Raw genomic sequence first — 15,392 nt, 5'->3', positions numbered from 1 at the left:
TATCTCTCTGAGTTTGCTCAAACTCATGTCCACTGAGTCAGTGATGCCATCCAACCATCTCATCCTCTGTTGCCCCCTTCTCCTCCTGCCCTCAATCTTTCCCAGCATCAGAGTCTTTTCCAATAAGTCAGGTCTTCATAGCAGGTGGCCTAAGTATCGTAGCTTCAGCATCAGTCCTTCCAATGAATTGAATTCAGAGTTGATTTCCTTTAGGATTGACTGGTTTGATCTCCTTGCTCTCCAAGGGACTCTCAAGAGTTTTCTCCAACACCACAGTTCAAAAGCATCAATTCTTCGGCGCTCAGCTTTCTTCACAGTCCAACTCTCACATCCATACGTGACTACTGGAAAAACCATAGCCTTGACTAGACACACCTTTGTTGGCAAAGTAATGTCTCTGCCTTTTAATATGCTATCTAGGTTGGTCGTAACTTTGCTCCCAAGGAATAAGCGTCTTTTAATTTCATGGCTGCAGTCACCATCTGCAGTGATTTTGGAGCCCCAAAATATAAAGTCAGCCACTGTTTCCACTGCTTCCCCATCTATTTCCCAAGAAGTGATGGGACTGGATGCCATGATCTTAGTTTTCTGAATAATGAGCTTTAAGCCAACTTTTTCAGTCTCCTCTTTCACTTTCATCAAGAGGCTTTTTAGTTCCTCTTCACTTTCTGCCATAAGGGTGGTGTCATCTGCATATCCGAGGTTATTGATATTTCTCCCGGCAATCTGGATTCCAGCTTGTGTTTCTTCCAGCCCAGCATTTCTCATGATGTACTCTGCATATAAGTTAAATAAGCAGGGTGACAATATACAGCCTTGACGTACTCCTTTTCCTATTTGGAACCAGTCTGTTGTTTCATGTCCAGTTCTAACTGTTGCTTCCTGACCTGCATATAGGTTTCTCAAGAGGCAGGTCAGGTGGTCTGGTATTCCCATCTCTTTCAGAATTTTCCACAGTTTATTGTGATCCACACAGTCAAAGGCTTTGGCATAGTCAATAAAGCAGAAATAGATGTTTTTCTGGAACTTTCTTGCTTTTTCCACGATCCAGCGGATGTTGGCAGTTTGATCTCTGGTTCCTCTGCCTTTTCTAAATCCAGCTTTAACATCTGGAAATTCTTGGTTCACATATTGCTGAAGAATATTGCTTGGAGAATTTTGAGCACTACTTTCCTAGTGTGTGAGATGAGTACAATTGTGCGGTAGTTTGAACATTCTTTGGCATTGCCTTTCTTTGGGATTGGAATGAAAACTGACCTTTCCCAAACATCTGAAGCAGAGTAGAAAAGAAAGGGACAATTAGGGTGAGTCTCCCATGACTTGAATCTCAGTTCTGACACTGGCATGGCTGTAACCTCAGTTAAGCCAATGATTCTCCCTGATCAGTAAAATGAGGATAATCCCTGAGTCTCTCCCTCTCAGGATCAAGTGAAGACTCATTCATGGAAATGTCTAAAATGCACTTAATACATCAAAATGCTAACATTCTAGAACATTTATTTTGTGCTATAGACAAGTCTAAGTGCTGCAAGAAATCCTCACAACTCTGTAAGATAGACTGTGCATTTCACTCTTGTCTTACACATGAGGACACGGAAGCATAGAGAGGGTTAATAACTTGCCACAGGTCACACAGCTAACAAGAGACACAGCTGGGATTCTAATTCTAGTTTGGCTCCAAGTCTGAGCCCCAACCCCTCTTCTATGCTCTCTAATTAATGACAGATGAACCTCATTTTAAAGAATTATTTTCCTATTAAAATGAGACAATGAATGTGTGTGTGCTCAATTGTGTTCGACTTTTGTGACCCCATGGACTATAGTCTGCCAGGCTCCTCTGTCCATGGAATTTTCCAGGCAGGAATACTGGAGCCGATTGCCATTTCCTCCTTCAGGGTATTTTCCCACCCCAGGATTGAACCTGCCTGTGTTTCCTGCATTGGCAAGTGGATTCTTCATCACTGGGTCACCTGGAAAGGTGACAGGCATGAAAGGTGGAGGATTCTCAAAAATGCCATCTTGTGAGAGAACTGAGAATCTCAGATCGTCTCAGTTGAGGGTGGACTGAACCATTCTCCTTGTACTTTCTCACCTGCTGCTCACTCTCCCTTTCATCAACACTTCTGTTGCTTCTCCCTAAGACGTGAACAGGACAAAAATGCCTAGGAGCTGTGGTTTAGTAAGAATGTTTGGATTATAGAATCTGGCACAGTTGAGAAGGAAAGGATTTTAAAGATCATTGAAAGAGAAAACTGAGGGCACCAGGACCTGAGGGAACATATAGCAAAGCACACAAGCTCAGAGCTTAGCAATGCCAGGGCTAGAAGATATCAAATACAGCTGAAACAATGAACTGCTGCTATTGTTCACTTGCTAAGTTGTATCTGACTGTTTGTGACCCTATGGACTGCAGCACACCAGGCTTCCCTGTCCTTCACTGTCTCCCAGAGTTTTTGTTCAAATTCATGAATATTATAACCAAAATTATAAAAAATAAACATTATAACCAAAATGAAATTTAAAAACCCATACCACGAGAACATCTCTCTCTCTCTCTCTCTCTTTTTTTTTTTTTTTTGTGAACACAAGTGTGTGAAGAAAAGACTGTGGATTCTTAAATTTTGTGTGTTGTGGATCTAAAGGTATAACCCTGGGGCATTGGGGCATTGTGGTTTTTCCCACAGTGGTTTCCCATTGCGGCTTCACCCACAGTGATAATGTTTTAGTATTACTTGCTGATATACACTTTATAATGGGCTTCCCAGTTGGAAATAACCTGCTTGCCAATGCAGGAGACATAAGAGATGTGGGTTCAATCCCTGAATGGGGAAAATCCCTTGGAGGAGGACATGGCAACTTACTCCAGAATTCTTGCCTGGAGAATCCCATGGACAGAGGAGCTCAAGGGGCTCCAGTCCATAGGGTTACATAGAGTTGAACATGACTGATGTGACTTAGCAATACACATCCTTTTCATATTAGTTACATATATCTAATCCAATTCTGAGATGGTGGAAAACTTAGATATTGATGTTCTGAATCATCAAGTAGATCTCCACTAACTAAGATAGGGTTTTGTACAATGCAAATAATCTTAAGTACAAGTATCACTTGTTTTCACACTTCATAGATACTATATTTTTACAAATTTAAACTTTGTGACAACTGTGTCAAGAAAGACTGTTGGCACCAGTTTTCCAACAGCATCTGTTTACTCTTTGTCTCAGTGTCACATTTTAGTAATTCTCACAACATTTAAAAATTTTTCATTATTATTGTATTTGTTGTGATGATCCGTGATCGGTCAAGTTTGATATTGTTATTGTAAAAAGATCACACTTCACTGAAGGCTCACATGATGGTTAGCATTTTTTAGCAATAAAGTATCTTTAATTAAGATTTGTATTTTTTTTTAAGAAATAATGGTAGTGCACATTTAATTTTATTTTTGTTCAGTCCCTAAGTCATGTCCGACTGTCCATGGACTGCAGTGTACAGGCTTCCCTGTCCTTCATTATTTCCCGGAGTTTGCTCAAATTTATGTCCATTGAGTTAGTGTTGTTATCTAACAGTCCTTTCAGTGAAAATGCAGGGTTGATTTCCTTTAAGATTTACTGGTTTGCTCTCCAAGTCCAAGGGACTCTTAAGAGTATTAATAGACTATGATACAGTGTAAACATAATTTTCAAACAGACTTGAAAACCAAAAACTATGTGATATATGTAACTAATATGTAAAAATAAAACTCACTTTATTGCAATATTTGCTTTATTGTGGTGGTCTGGAAACAGCCCCACAACATCTCCAAGGTGTGCCTGTTCTAACTGATTTACAGGATTATTTGGATTTGTCCTGAGTTCTTCTTGTCAACCCTAACCTCTATCATATCTTCTGATGGCTACGAAGTCCTATCCCAAGAGATATTTCAAGGCAATTCCTCTGACAGGAGAACTGAATCAAGAAATTACAACAGCGACTCTTTTGGAAGTCTTTAAGAGTCACAGATTTGATGAAAGTGAAAGAGGACAGTGAAAAAGTTGGCTTAAAGCTCAATATTCAGAAAACAAAGATCATGGCATCTGGTCCCATCACTTCATGGCAAATAGATGGAGAAACAGTGGAAACAGTGACTGACTTTATTTTTGGGGGCCTCCAAAATCACTGCAGATGGTGACTGCAGCCATGACATTAAAAGATGCTTACTCCTTGGGAGAAAAGTTATGACCAATCTAGACAGCATATTAAAAATCAGAGACGTTACTTTGCCAACAAAGGTCTGTCTAGTGAAGGCTATGGTTTTTCCTGTGGTCATGTATGGATGTGAGAGTTGGATCATAAAGAAAGCTGAGTGCCAAAGAATTGATGCTTTTGAACTGTGGTGTTGGAGAAGACTCTTGAGAGTCCCTTGGACTGCAAGGAGATCAAACCAGTCCATCCTAAAGGAAATCAGTCCTGGGCGTTCATTGGAAGGACTGATGCTGAAACTCCAACACTTTGGCCACCTGAGGCGAAGAGCTGACTCATTTGAAAAGACCCTGATGGTGGGAAAAATTGAAGGCAGGAGGAGAAGGGATGACAGAGGATGAGATGGCTGGATGGCATCACTGACTCAATGGGCATGAGTTTGAGTAAACTCCGGGAGTTGGTGATGGACAGGGAGGCCTGGTGCACTGCAGTCCATGGGGTCGCAAAGAGTCGGACACGACTGAGTGACTGAACTGACTGAGAGTCACAGAACTGACCACACTGATGGAATGAAGACCCAGTTGTGACTTGCCAAGGGCACATGTCCTCCTTGTGGTAATAGGCAGTACTGGGATTCTAACACAAGGCTTTTTAATCTCAAGGACATTGCTGTCTCCATGATGTTACGAAAGATTCTAATACCAGTTTTTTCAGTAGTTCATCATATGGCACCAGGCATACTCGATAACTCAGTATGTCATAGTCAAAATTCTTTTGGTTGCCATTTACAGACGTGCACAAACACTGCTTAAGGAAGAGTGAGCACATTATTGAGTTTGCAGAGAAATCTTATGTCATCCAAGGACAGGAAGTGCAGTGCCTCTCAGACAGGAGCAGAAACTGGAATATCTTGAGCAACAGGGTAGCTAATCTCCTTACTTTGCAAGAAGTAAGATATAACGGTGAGCCTTCCATTTTTCTCTCCCTGAACTGTCGGGGCTCATCTTCGTTAGTGTCAAGGAACCTCTCACTGTTGGTGGAAGCCGGTTTTCAGAGGATGGCATGGCAAGTAGACATCCAAATAGATGCAAACCACAGCATGTCTACACTTCCTCATTTGGAAAATGGGGAGACTGGCTTAGATAATAATAGCAGTTGATAATAACTGAGTCTTCATTCTGTTCCAGGTGCTTGGCAATGTAGTTTATGTGTGAAAGTGAAAAGTGAAAGTTGCCCAGTCAAGTCCAACTCTTTGTGACCCCGTAGTCTATACAGTCCATGGAATTCTCCAGGCCAGAATACTGGAGTGGGTAGCCTTTCCCTTTTCCAGGGGATCTTCCCAACCCAGGGATCGAACCCAGGTCTCCTGCATTGCGAGCAGATTCTTTACCAGCTAAGCCACAAAGGAAGCCCAAGAATACTGGAGTGGGTAGCCAATCCCTTCTCCAGAGGATCTTCCTGACCCAGGAATCAAACCAGGATCTCCTGCATTGCAGGCAGATTCTTACCGAGTTATCAGGGAAGTCCAAAATTTATGTGTATATCTCATTAAACCTTATACAATCCTATGAGGCAAGAACTTTATTGCCCCATTTCATAGATGAGATAAGTGAGACACAGAGAGGTTAAGGAATTTGTTCAACATGATCTTTAAAGGGCCTGGTAGTTCCAAAATGCTATGGTTTTAGTTCCAAAATGGTATGATTTTTAAGTAGACGCAGTCTGAATAGATCAATTAAATGAGGGAGAATAATAACAAAGCATATTTTATTTCTTAACCTGAGGTCATTTTTCTTTTAGAGAGAAAGGTTTAGCCTAAACAAAAATGGTGAATACATCTCAATGATCAGATGAGTTAAATAGGTGCTTATCATCCTAAAATGTGTACATGAACATGTTAACAATGACAGATAAAGTTACTGTCAAAACAGTCATATGGGCATTCACACAAAGTATCTGTAAGTGGAGTGTGTGGTTAAACAAGAAATGACTGAGAGGGAGGGAGAGAGAGAAAAAAAAATGAAGTGATTCAAGCTGAATCTCTGATATTCCCCTTATGGGTGTGTGTGTATATATACATATATGTACATATATATATATATGTACAGAGGTATATATGTATGAAATAGATGGGGAAAGAGTGGAAACCATGGCAGACTTTACTTTTTGGGGCTCCAAAATCACTGCAGATGGTGACTGCAGCCATGAAATTAAAAGACGCTTACTCCTTGGAAGGAACGTTATGACCAACCTAGATAGTATATTGAAAAGCAGAGATATTACTTTGCCAATAAAGGTCTGTCTAGTCAAGGCTATGGTTTTTCCAGTGGTCATGTATGGATGTGAGAGTTGGACTATAAAGAAAGCTGAGCACCGAAGAGTTGATGCTTTTGAACTGTGGTGTTGGAGAAGACTCTTGAGAGTCCCTTGGACTGCAAGGAGATCCAACTAGTCCATCCTAAAGGAGACCAGTCCTGGGCGTTCATTGGAAGGACTGATGCTGAAGCTGAAACTCCAATACTTTGGCCACCTCATGTGAAGAGTTGACTCATTGGAAAAGACCTCGATGCTGGGAGGGATTGGGGGCAGGAGGAGAAGGGGATGACAGAGGATGAGATGGCTGGATGGCATCACTGACTCGATGGACATGAGTTTGGGTGAGCTCCAGGAGTTGGTGATGGACAGGGAGGCCTGGCGTGCTCTGATTCATGGGGTCGCAGAGAGTCGGACACGACTGAGTGACTGAACTGATACGTATATATATATATATATATATATACACACAGGTGTATATATATGTATATATATATACACAGGTATATAATTTGTTTCACAGTGTTATGTTTCATGTTATGTTGTTGATAGGTTACGATGCTTCATTTATGATACTATTTGAAAATGTTCGACTCTGTGCCTAAGTTTTGTTATCTCTTTCCAGATGCAGCAGTTTTTCAACTTTCTCAAGTTGTGAAAATGCAGTCTTTCCCAATGATAAGTAGAAGAGAACCGGGAAGTGTTCAGTTAAGCAATTTTATTTCCATACTGTATAGAGAAAAGCTCTCCATTACTGGAGGAAAGTGATACAAAGCCAGCAAAGCTTACACATCAGTAGTGAAGCATCCTTACAGTTTCACTGCAGTATGCTCCTTTAGTAACTGTACTAGAGAACCAGTTGTCATTCTGCCTGTAGTGACTAGTAAAAAGAACTTTTTCTTATCATCTAAATATGAAAATTATTACCATTATAGATAGGAATGCAACAGTCATTAAATAAATTAAAAGCATCTTTAAAGTTTTTCCATATACATATATAATATATATTTTTTAAATTGCCATCAACTGTACAAGCATTCAGTTCTCAACTAGAACATTTACAGAAACTATTGTGGAAAGCTGAAGGGAAGGCTTGGTTTTTTGGGAGAAGGGGATCATTTAAGTACTATAACTACATTAAAATACAATTCCCAAGGGAAAAAAAGATATACAGAGAAGTCAGACTTATCCAAGATATCTTATTTAATCTCGTATTTAATCTTACACATAAGGTATGCAGAACTATTTTTTGACCCAACCTTGATTCAGCCAAGTCAATATCCAGACATTACTTACTTGTTAGCACAGAGAAAAGTAAGACTAAAGTGTATAATGTAATTATATATAAAAAAAAAATCTTTGTAAGCCAGATTGATAATAGCATTATACACATATGATTGCCTATGAAAATAATAAATGGGCAAAAAACTTTTTTTCTTCTGAAACGTAAGGTAAAAAAAATCCTAGCTTAATGAATAAATGATCATCAGTTAATATATAGCTGAGTGTCCAAATTGATCGGGAATATTATAGTCCTGAGATCTACAGAGTCCAATCTTCCAGTTTAAATTCTACAACCCCACATCCTGTAAATGGTATATTATTTACACAGGTTACAACAAAATACTTTGATAGTACTATATCAGCAGCCCTTGAATTTGAATTCAACAGAACAGTTATTGAAAAAAAAAGTTATTTTCAACTAACTGTGTGTGTGTGTCTCATATGGGGGTGATAGGGTGGTTGCAAGAGAAAGGGAGAGGAAAAGAAAGATGCATGATTTAGAAAATGGCATTATTAATATAAATGCAATTTCTCTTCTCATTAATATCACTTTAAATCAGGAGATTTATAAAAAGTTTATATAGTAATTATACAGACATTAGTATCTAACAAATTGTGACATAGTCACTCAATTTTCCAGTTATTTCATGTAAAATTTTATTACTTAAAATATTAACTCATTTACTTCAAACTCTGCTTCAACCCCCTAAAAAGTAACTTTCCTTTATTTTGGGGAACTAAACATTTTCCCATTTATACCATAATATGGCTTCAAAGCAGGAGATAATTAATAATGGTTACAAGCTTGCCGAAAAATAACTACTAGTCAAAAGCTATTTTGATCGCTAAAAGTCAATCCTGTGACTTTTATTACATTCTAATTTTGTCGTATCAATTGCTTCAAAATTGGAAATAGTTATTATTTAGAGATATTTTTTGGCCATTATAGAATTTAATTTATAACAAGTGAGCATCAATTTAAATTTAAATTAAAGGTAACTGACAGACATCTGGAGAGAAGAAGGCTGGGAAAGAAAACTAGGAATTGTTAAGAGATTTTGGTAGATACATCTCTAGAAAAAACTAAATTACGAATTTCACCCAATCTACCAATGAAATAAAAGTTATATTTACAGAAAGAGCATGCCCAGGGTAGAGCAGCCACACACGGGGTCACTTCTATTATATAACTGTGTTTCAAATTTTTGATAAAATTTAGTAGAAAATAATTTCATCCCTTATCTAATTTTTAATCTGTATGCTACCAGAACAAAAAAATGAACTAGAAGAAACCATAGCAACTCAGGTACCAGCACTTCATTCATCATTTAGAACAGGTGTTTCTCATTCATGGAGTCAACACACATTCCAAAAGTGTCAAAGAGCGTCTTCTCATGGTATTCTTTTTAATGGGTTTCCAGTGAGATAGAAATACTACTTAACTGCCAGGGAATGCCATACTGGCAAACACAGAAGAACAGGATGTTTCTGCCTTTGGTTTATGAACAGCCATACTTGCAGGGTTTTAGCTCTGTCATTACCATCCATTCAAGGAAGATATGTGTGATATAACAAGTACTGTAAACCCAAACTTTTGGTGGAAGAAGGACCTTCCAGCTTAACTAGTCTGCCTCTTTATTTTTACAAGTGAAGACACTTAACACGTCTTTCACAAAGTAGATGCTCAGTTAACATTAAATTACGAACTACCACAGATAACTACAGACAGACAGAACAAAACTCCATGTATTCTGTGTCTTCCGATAACTTCACAGCCTCTGAAATGGCTTACTACTACTACTACTAAGTCGCTTCAGTCATGTCCGACTCTGTACGACCCCATAGATGGCAGCCCACCAGGCTCCCCCATCCCTGGGATTCTCCAGGCAAGAATACTGGAGTGGGTTGCCATTTCCTTCTCCAATGCATGAAAGTGAAAAGTGGAAGTGAAGTTGCTCAGTCGTGTCCGACTCTCAGCGACCCCATGGACTGCAGCCCACCAGGCTCCTCCGCCCATGGGATTTTCCAGGCAAGAGTTCTGGAGTGGGGTGCCATTGCCTTAGCTGACTCTAATCAGGTCAGACTGAACTTAGATAACAATTAACCACAGAGAGAACGTCAACAACAATCATGGTCTGAAAACATTTCTGTCACACATAAACAGAGCCAAGAAAAGATTTTTGAAACAATTTCTCAAAGGCAAAAGTGTGAGAGGAGATATTTATGACAAATGGAAATAGGGGAAAAAAACAATAAGTGTATAGATTCAATTCCCTTTCTTGCTGGATAATTTATAGTAAGCCATACTAAAGAATAGATTCCCTGTCTGAACCAAAAGCCGTGATCAACATGAAAAAGTGTCTGGACGTGGACATAGTAGGTGAACAAGGATGTGGACTTGTGATTGTGATTAGATTGATCACTTAAAGAAATCTCCAATAGTCCATCCACTGAGCCTTGGTATCTATTGATTACTTTATAGGAAGCAAAGGTATATCAAGAGAATTAATTGCATGTTGAAGTTCAATTTAAAAGAACAAATGAAAGCACTTGTGGAAGAGAGATACAGAAGAATAATTAGATCTGGGTTTTTGAAAACTAGGTTGCTGGTTGCCTTTCTTGTGAGGGCCATGGAATGAAAACATCAGTATTTCCAAATAAATGGCTGAGGAAAGTGGTAACTCTTGCATACCCTCTTGGATCACTCTATCCATTTTGGTAAACTTCTCACAAATGAATGATGCTTGTCAGAACATGAAATGAAAAAAACAAGAATCCCATGCAGACTGAATTATAAAATCATGTTAAGCCAATCTTCCAAAAGAGGGCACACGTCCCTAGGAATGTGTTCACATCCATACACACTGACACTCAGCACACATCCTCCACTCAGCTAGTCACACAAGGATCTGTAAAGAAAAACACAGGTAAACAATAGTCTCCACAAATTTAAGATAAACATCAAAGCTGATTGAATTATTTAGTACTTGCTAAGTTGCTCAGGAATCTAAGGCAAGAAGCCTGCTTTAAAATATGAAATTATTCTATTTCTGTGAGCAGAGATCAATGATAAGCTATTGTTTGCTTCCAATCTATTTTCAAAGCCCATTACAAAAATAAATCAGTATGTTCTCCAACAGTTCTAAAAACAGTTTGAGTGATTGTTTTTCTTGTGTAATTTTTTTTAAAGAAAACGATTTCCATATTTACTTTAATCTTGCTTTGAATTACATTCAGAAACAAATACAGTCCAGTTCTCCTTGGTGGAAATCATCAGTCTATTTGCTCATTTGCCTTTGACTACTGAAAAATCTTTTGAAATGAAATGCATTGGCCGTGCAAAAAAAAGTCCATAAAAATAAACTAACGATTGAGTTAAGCATCCAGATGAGTTCTTCACCAGGTTATCTGCAAGCACAAGACTCTACTGTCATGTTTGGATATACTTTAAGTACCACATTCTTGTTTTCATCAAAGAATAAGATGCTGAGTGAGGACATCTTTTCTGGCACACAGCAAGGCTCGGGGATTCCAGGGACGACCCCCACAGCTCTCACTATACTCTGGATGGTAGCGTGATTTGATGGCTTCAAAGACTAGGAACGAAAAGGGAGAACACAGGTTAGGTAGAATGGCTTTTCCCCTCTCTAGCCCCCACTAAAAATATATATATGATGGATTTGGTTCAACAAATTAATAAAGCTCTGGCATCATCACACATTCAGCCCAATCTCCAATATCACTATCACCAAAATGGTTGTCCTCAACTAAGTGCCTACTCAGATTGATTGATAAAGAATTTGCCTGCGATGCAGGAGACCTGAGCTCAAACTCTAGGTCGGGAAGATCCTCTGGAGAAGGGAATGGCACACCACTCCAGTATTCTTGCCTGGAGAATTCCATGGACAAGAGGAGCCTGGTGGGCTACAGTTCATGGGGTTGCAAAGAGTCAGACACAACTGACTGACTAACACTTCTACTTTTTTTCAGGTGCTAGGCATGTTCTGTGTAGTATTTCTAATCCTTACCACATAACCACCATTTCTTCCATTTTACAGATAGAGAAATAGACTCAAAAAGCTTGAATGACACATATAAAGTCATACAGACATGGAGAGTGAGAACTCGAATCTGGTTTTCTAAGCAGGAATCATTTAATTAAAAATGATTTAGTCCTCAAACAGGGAATTAGTACATCCTAAGGTGTTTTCACCCACTCCAGTGTTCTTGCCTGGAGAATCCCAGGGACGGGGGAGCCTGGTGTGCTGCCATCTATGGGGTCGCACAGAGTCGGACACAACTGAAGCGACTTAGCAGCAGCAGCAGGGTGTTTTCAGGGCTTCCTTGGTAGTTCAGATGGTAAAGCGTCTGCCTACAATGCAGGAGACCCAGGTTCGATCCCTGGGTCAGGAAGATCACCTGGAGAAGGAAATGGCAACCAACTCCAGTACTCTTGCCTGGAAAATCCCATGGACTGAGGAGCCTGGTAGGCTACAGTCCATGGGTTCGCAAAGAGTCGGATATGACTGAGTGACTTCAGGTCAGGTCAGGGTGTTTTCAGACCAGTCAATCCTAAAGAAAATTGGTCCTAAATATTCACCGGAAGGACTGCTGCTGAAGCTCCAATATTTTGGCCACCTGATGAGAAGAACTGACTCACTGGAAGAGACTCTGATGCCGGGAAAGATTGAAGGTGGGAGAAAAAGGGGACGACTGAGAATGAGATAGTTGGATGGCATCACCGACTCGATGGACATGAGTTTGAGCAGATTCCAGGAGTTGGTAATGGACAGGGAAGCCTGGCATGCTGCAGTCCATGGGGTCGCAAAGAGACGGACACGACTGGGTGACTGGATGAAGGGTGTTTTCAATAACAGGATTGCAAAAGAAACAATCTGATCCTGAGCTAGTCACAAAGAACGCTTAACAAGCACCAACTTAACAGATTTTTGCCACTGCTATAGTGACATTTATACTTTGTTTTGAAAATAACACAAACATGTCAAGTGCATGCTAAGTCACTTCACTCTTGTCCAGCTCTTTGCGACCCTATGGACTATAGCTTGCCAGGCTCCTCTGTCCAAGGGATTCTTCATGCAAGATCTTCCTCACCCAGGGATCAAACCCATCTCTCTTTATGTCTCCTGCATTGGCATGAAGGTTCTTTACCACTAGCACCACTTGGGAAGTCCCCAACGTCAAGGGGCATTGATTTATTTAATAGTTACCACCTGGATGAATGGACGGAGAAGGCAATGGCACCCCACTCCAGTACTCTTGCCTGGAAAATTCCATGGATGGAGGAGCCTGATAGGCTGCCGTCCATGGGGTCGCTTAGAGTCGGACCTGACTGAGCAACTTCACTTGATGAATGGATGCTGATTAAGAGGACCACACTGTTGGCCACTGGGGGTCACTGTTGCTCCATGGGTGCAGACATTAATGCTGTAGCATTTTAGTTTTCTAAACCTGGGGCATATCCTCTAGGAATAATCCAGGGGGCCTGAGATTATTTTGTGGCTGTCAGAAGTTTGACCAAAGGAGCTTGAGTAAAATCTGTTCCCAAGCAATGCCAAATGGGACCGTGACCATACATGGGAGAAGTTTGGTTTTACTTAGAGAGCCCTATCCAGCTTGGCTCAGCATTGAAGAACGGTCACTTTTCCAAGCCCAGAATGTTTAGGAATTGCCAGTGTGGTAAGACCTTCTTCCTGAGCAATGCCACACTTTTCAACATCAGTTCTCCCCGATGTCTCTTTTAAGCAGATGAAATCCATTAGAAAGAATTTAGAAACAGGTCTTTGGTAACTTGCCAGAGATCACATGTCAATTCAGGAATGGGATTTAAGCCAAAATGCTGGCTTTTTAATGTCAAGATTTTGAGCCACGTTTCAGAGGCACCTCAGCCCCCAGTTAACTGGTATTCTAACTTTATACACCTAAAACTCCCAGGATGGGAAACTGAAACATATGGAAAGGTTAAGAGTACACAAAAGCCAAAGGAGAAGCAAATAAGTAGAAAGTTGGCACATTGTTAAAAAATAATAGGATTTTGGTGGGGGGTGGGCAGGAAAAGGGCAAATCCAATTTGTCTCATCTCATCTTTCAATTCAGTGAAAAAAATTATCCATGCATTAGACTTCAACATGGTTGCTAACGGGCACAAATTACCTTAAAGTTAGTATTGATGATGGCCAGCTCCTTTATCTACTCTTTTTTCCTGGAAGAGTAGTTAACCTACAATTAATTAACTTTGCAAAGAAGGGTATTTTCTTCCCTTAAGGATAAGAAGTCTGTCTTGTTCTATTCTGCATCTCCTGTGTCCTGTGGCATCAACCCTATGCATGTAATTGACAAACTACAATTGTACTATAACCACCGTACCAATGGCCACTGTTTGCTCTTTCATTAGGATCAGGCGATTTCTTAAGAAAACTTTTGCAGCCATCCACTTATCTCTATTGATTTATTTTTAAATTCAGTCATCCAAACAGCATATGATAACACCCCAAAGGATTTTTTTAAAGCCATAGATTGTCTGACACTATTTTGTTACTGTTAATGTTTTACTGACTCCTATACCATTTAATTTTCATACATTTAAGTAGACAAGGACTTGATCCATAAATCCAGCTGTGCATTGCTTGTCCTCGGTGCTTGGAGCAGAGAAGGTTCTCTAGGCACTGAATAAATACTTGCCAAATGGATGAAATACTTATAAATAATAACATACCCTCCATTGCACCTATTTCTGTGGAAATAATTCCCATCAACAAAAATAAAAGGTTCTGAGCTAATGACCCAGCACAGATATGGAAAATATTCATGGGTGTTCCCTAGGAAAATTCCTGTCCTTTTTAAAAGCTCTAACTCACAAATGAGCAGTTTCTGGTGGGCTCACTGGAATCCAGCAAGCCCTTGATTGTCGGCGGTGTGTTTTATCAGGAACCTCTCTGTTTTCTAGGGAGTTGTCCCCTTTCTCTTTCTCACTGTGAAATCCAGCTGCCATGATCAGGAATAATTAAGCCAAACACAAAAGATCCATGTGACCATTTGCTGGTGTGGAACATTTGCCAGTCTATCATTTTCACTTGTTTTTGCCTTCCGATTACGTTTCTCAGGTCTCTCTTCACAGCAGCTTAAGAATCCCAGTGATGACAAATGCAGACCTGTGCTTTTTTTCCCGGTGCACACTCAGTTGCTCAGTCGTGTCTGACTCTTTGTAACCTCATGGACTGTAGTCCAGCAGGCTCCTCTGTCCATGTGATTTTCCAGGCAAAAATACTGGAGTGGGTTGCCATTTCCTCCTCCAGGGGATCCTCCTGACCCGAGGGATTGAACCTACGTCTCCTCTGTCTTTTGCATTAGCAGGCAGATTCTTTACCACTGAGCCACCTGGGAAGCCCTTTTCCTCCCCAGTCTTACTTTTTAATGTGGGTGAAACAGGACATCGGTATCTATTTAGGTTTTTTTTTTTTTTTTTTTTTTTGCTTAGGTAACTCAATATATCAAGATTTAGGATTTTTAGAGTTCATCTTCATGATCAGAGATTGAAATTGGAAACCTCAGGACATTAATTGAGACTGCATCATTTTGAACTCATTCCATGT

The 15,392-nt window shown here is 40.0% G+C and overlaps 1 protein-coding gene across 1 annotated transcript in view; it reads right to left on the bottom strand.

The window, feature by feature from the left end:
• Positions 1–7,201: 7,201 nt before the first annotated feature.
• BMP3 (bone morphogenetic protein 3) overlaps positions 7,202–15,392 on the bottom strand; it is a 31,277-nt gene continuing 23,086 nt past the window's right edge. Inside the window, exon 3 of the mRNA XM_019962997.2 lies at positions 7,202–11,378. Within this exon, the coding sequence (XP_019818556.1) occupies positions 11,187–11,378 (192 nt within the window). The 3' untranslated portion in view covers positions 7,202–11,186. The remainder of the gene's footprint in view (positions 11,379–15,392) is intronic.

Source organism: Bos indicus, chromosome 6, assembly GCF_029378745.1.
Source record: "Bos indicus isolate NIAB-ARS_2022 breed Sahiwal x Tharparkar chromosome 6, NIAB-ARS_B.indTharparkar_mat_pri_1.0, whole genome shotgun sequence".
NCBI lineage: Eukaryota > Metazoa > Chordata > Mammalia > Artiodactyla > Bovidae > Bos > Bos indicus.
Note: the sequence above shows the minus strand (reverse complement) of the source record. Positions and strands in the feature narration are given on the sequence as shown.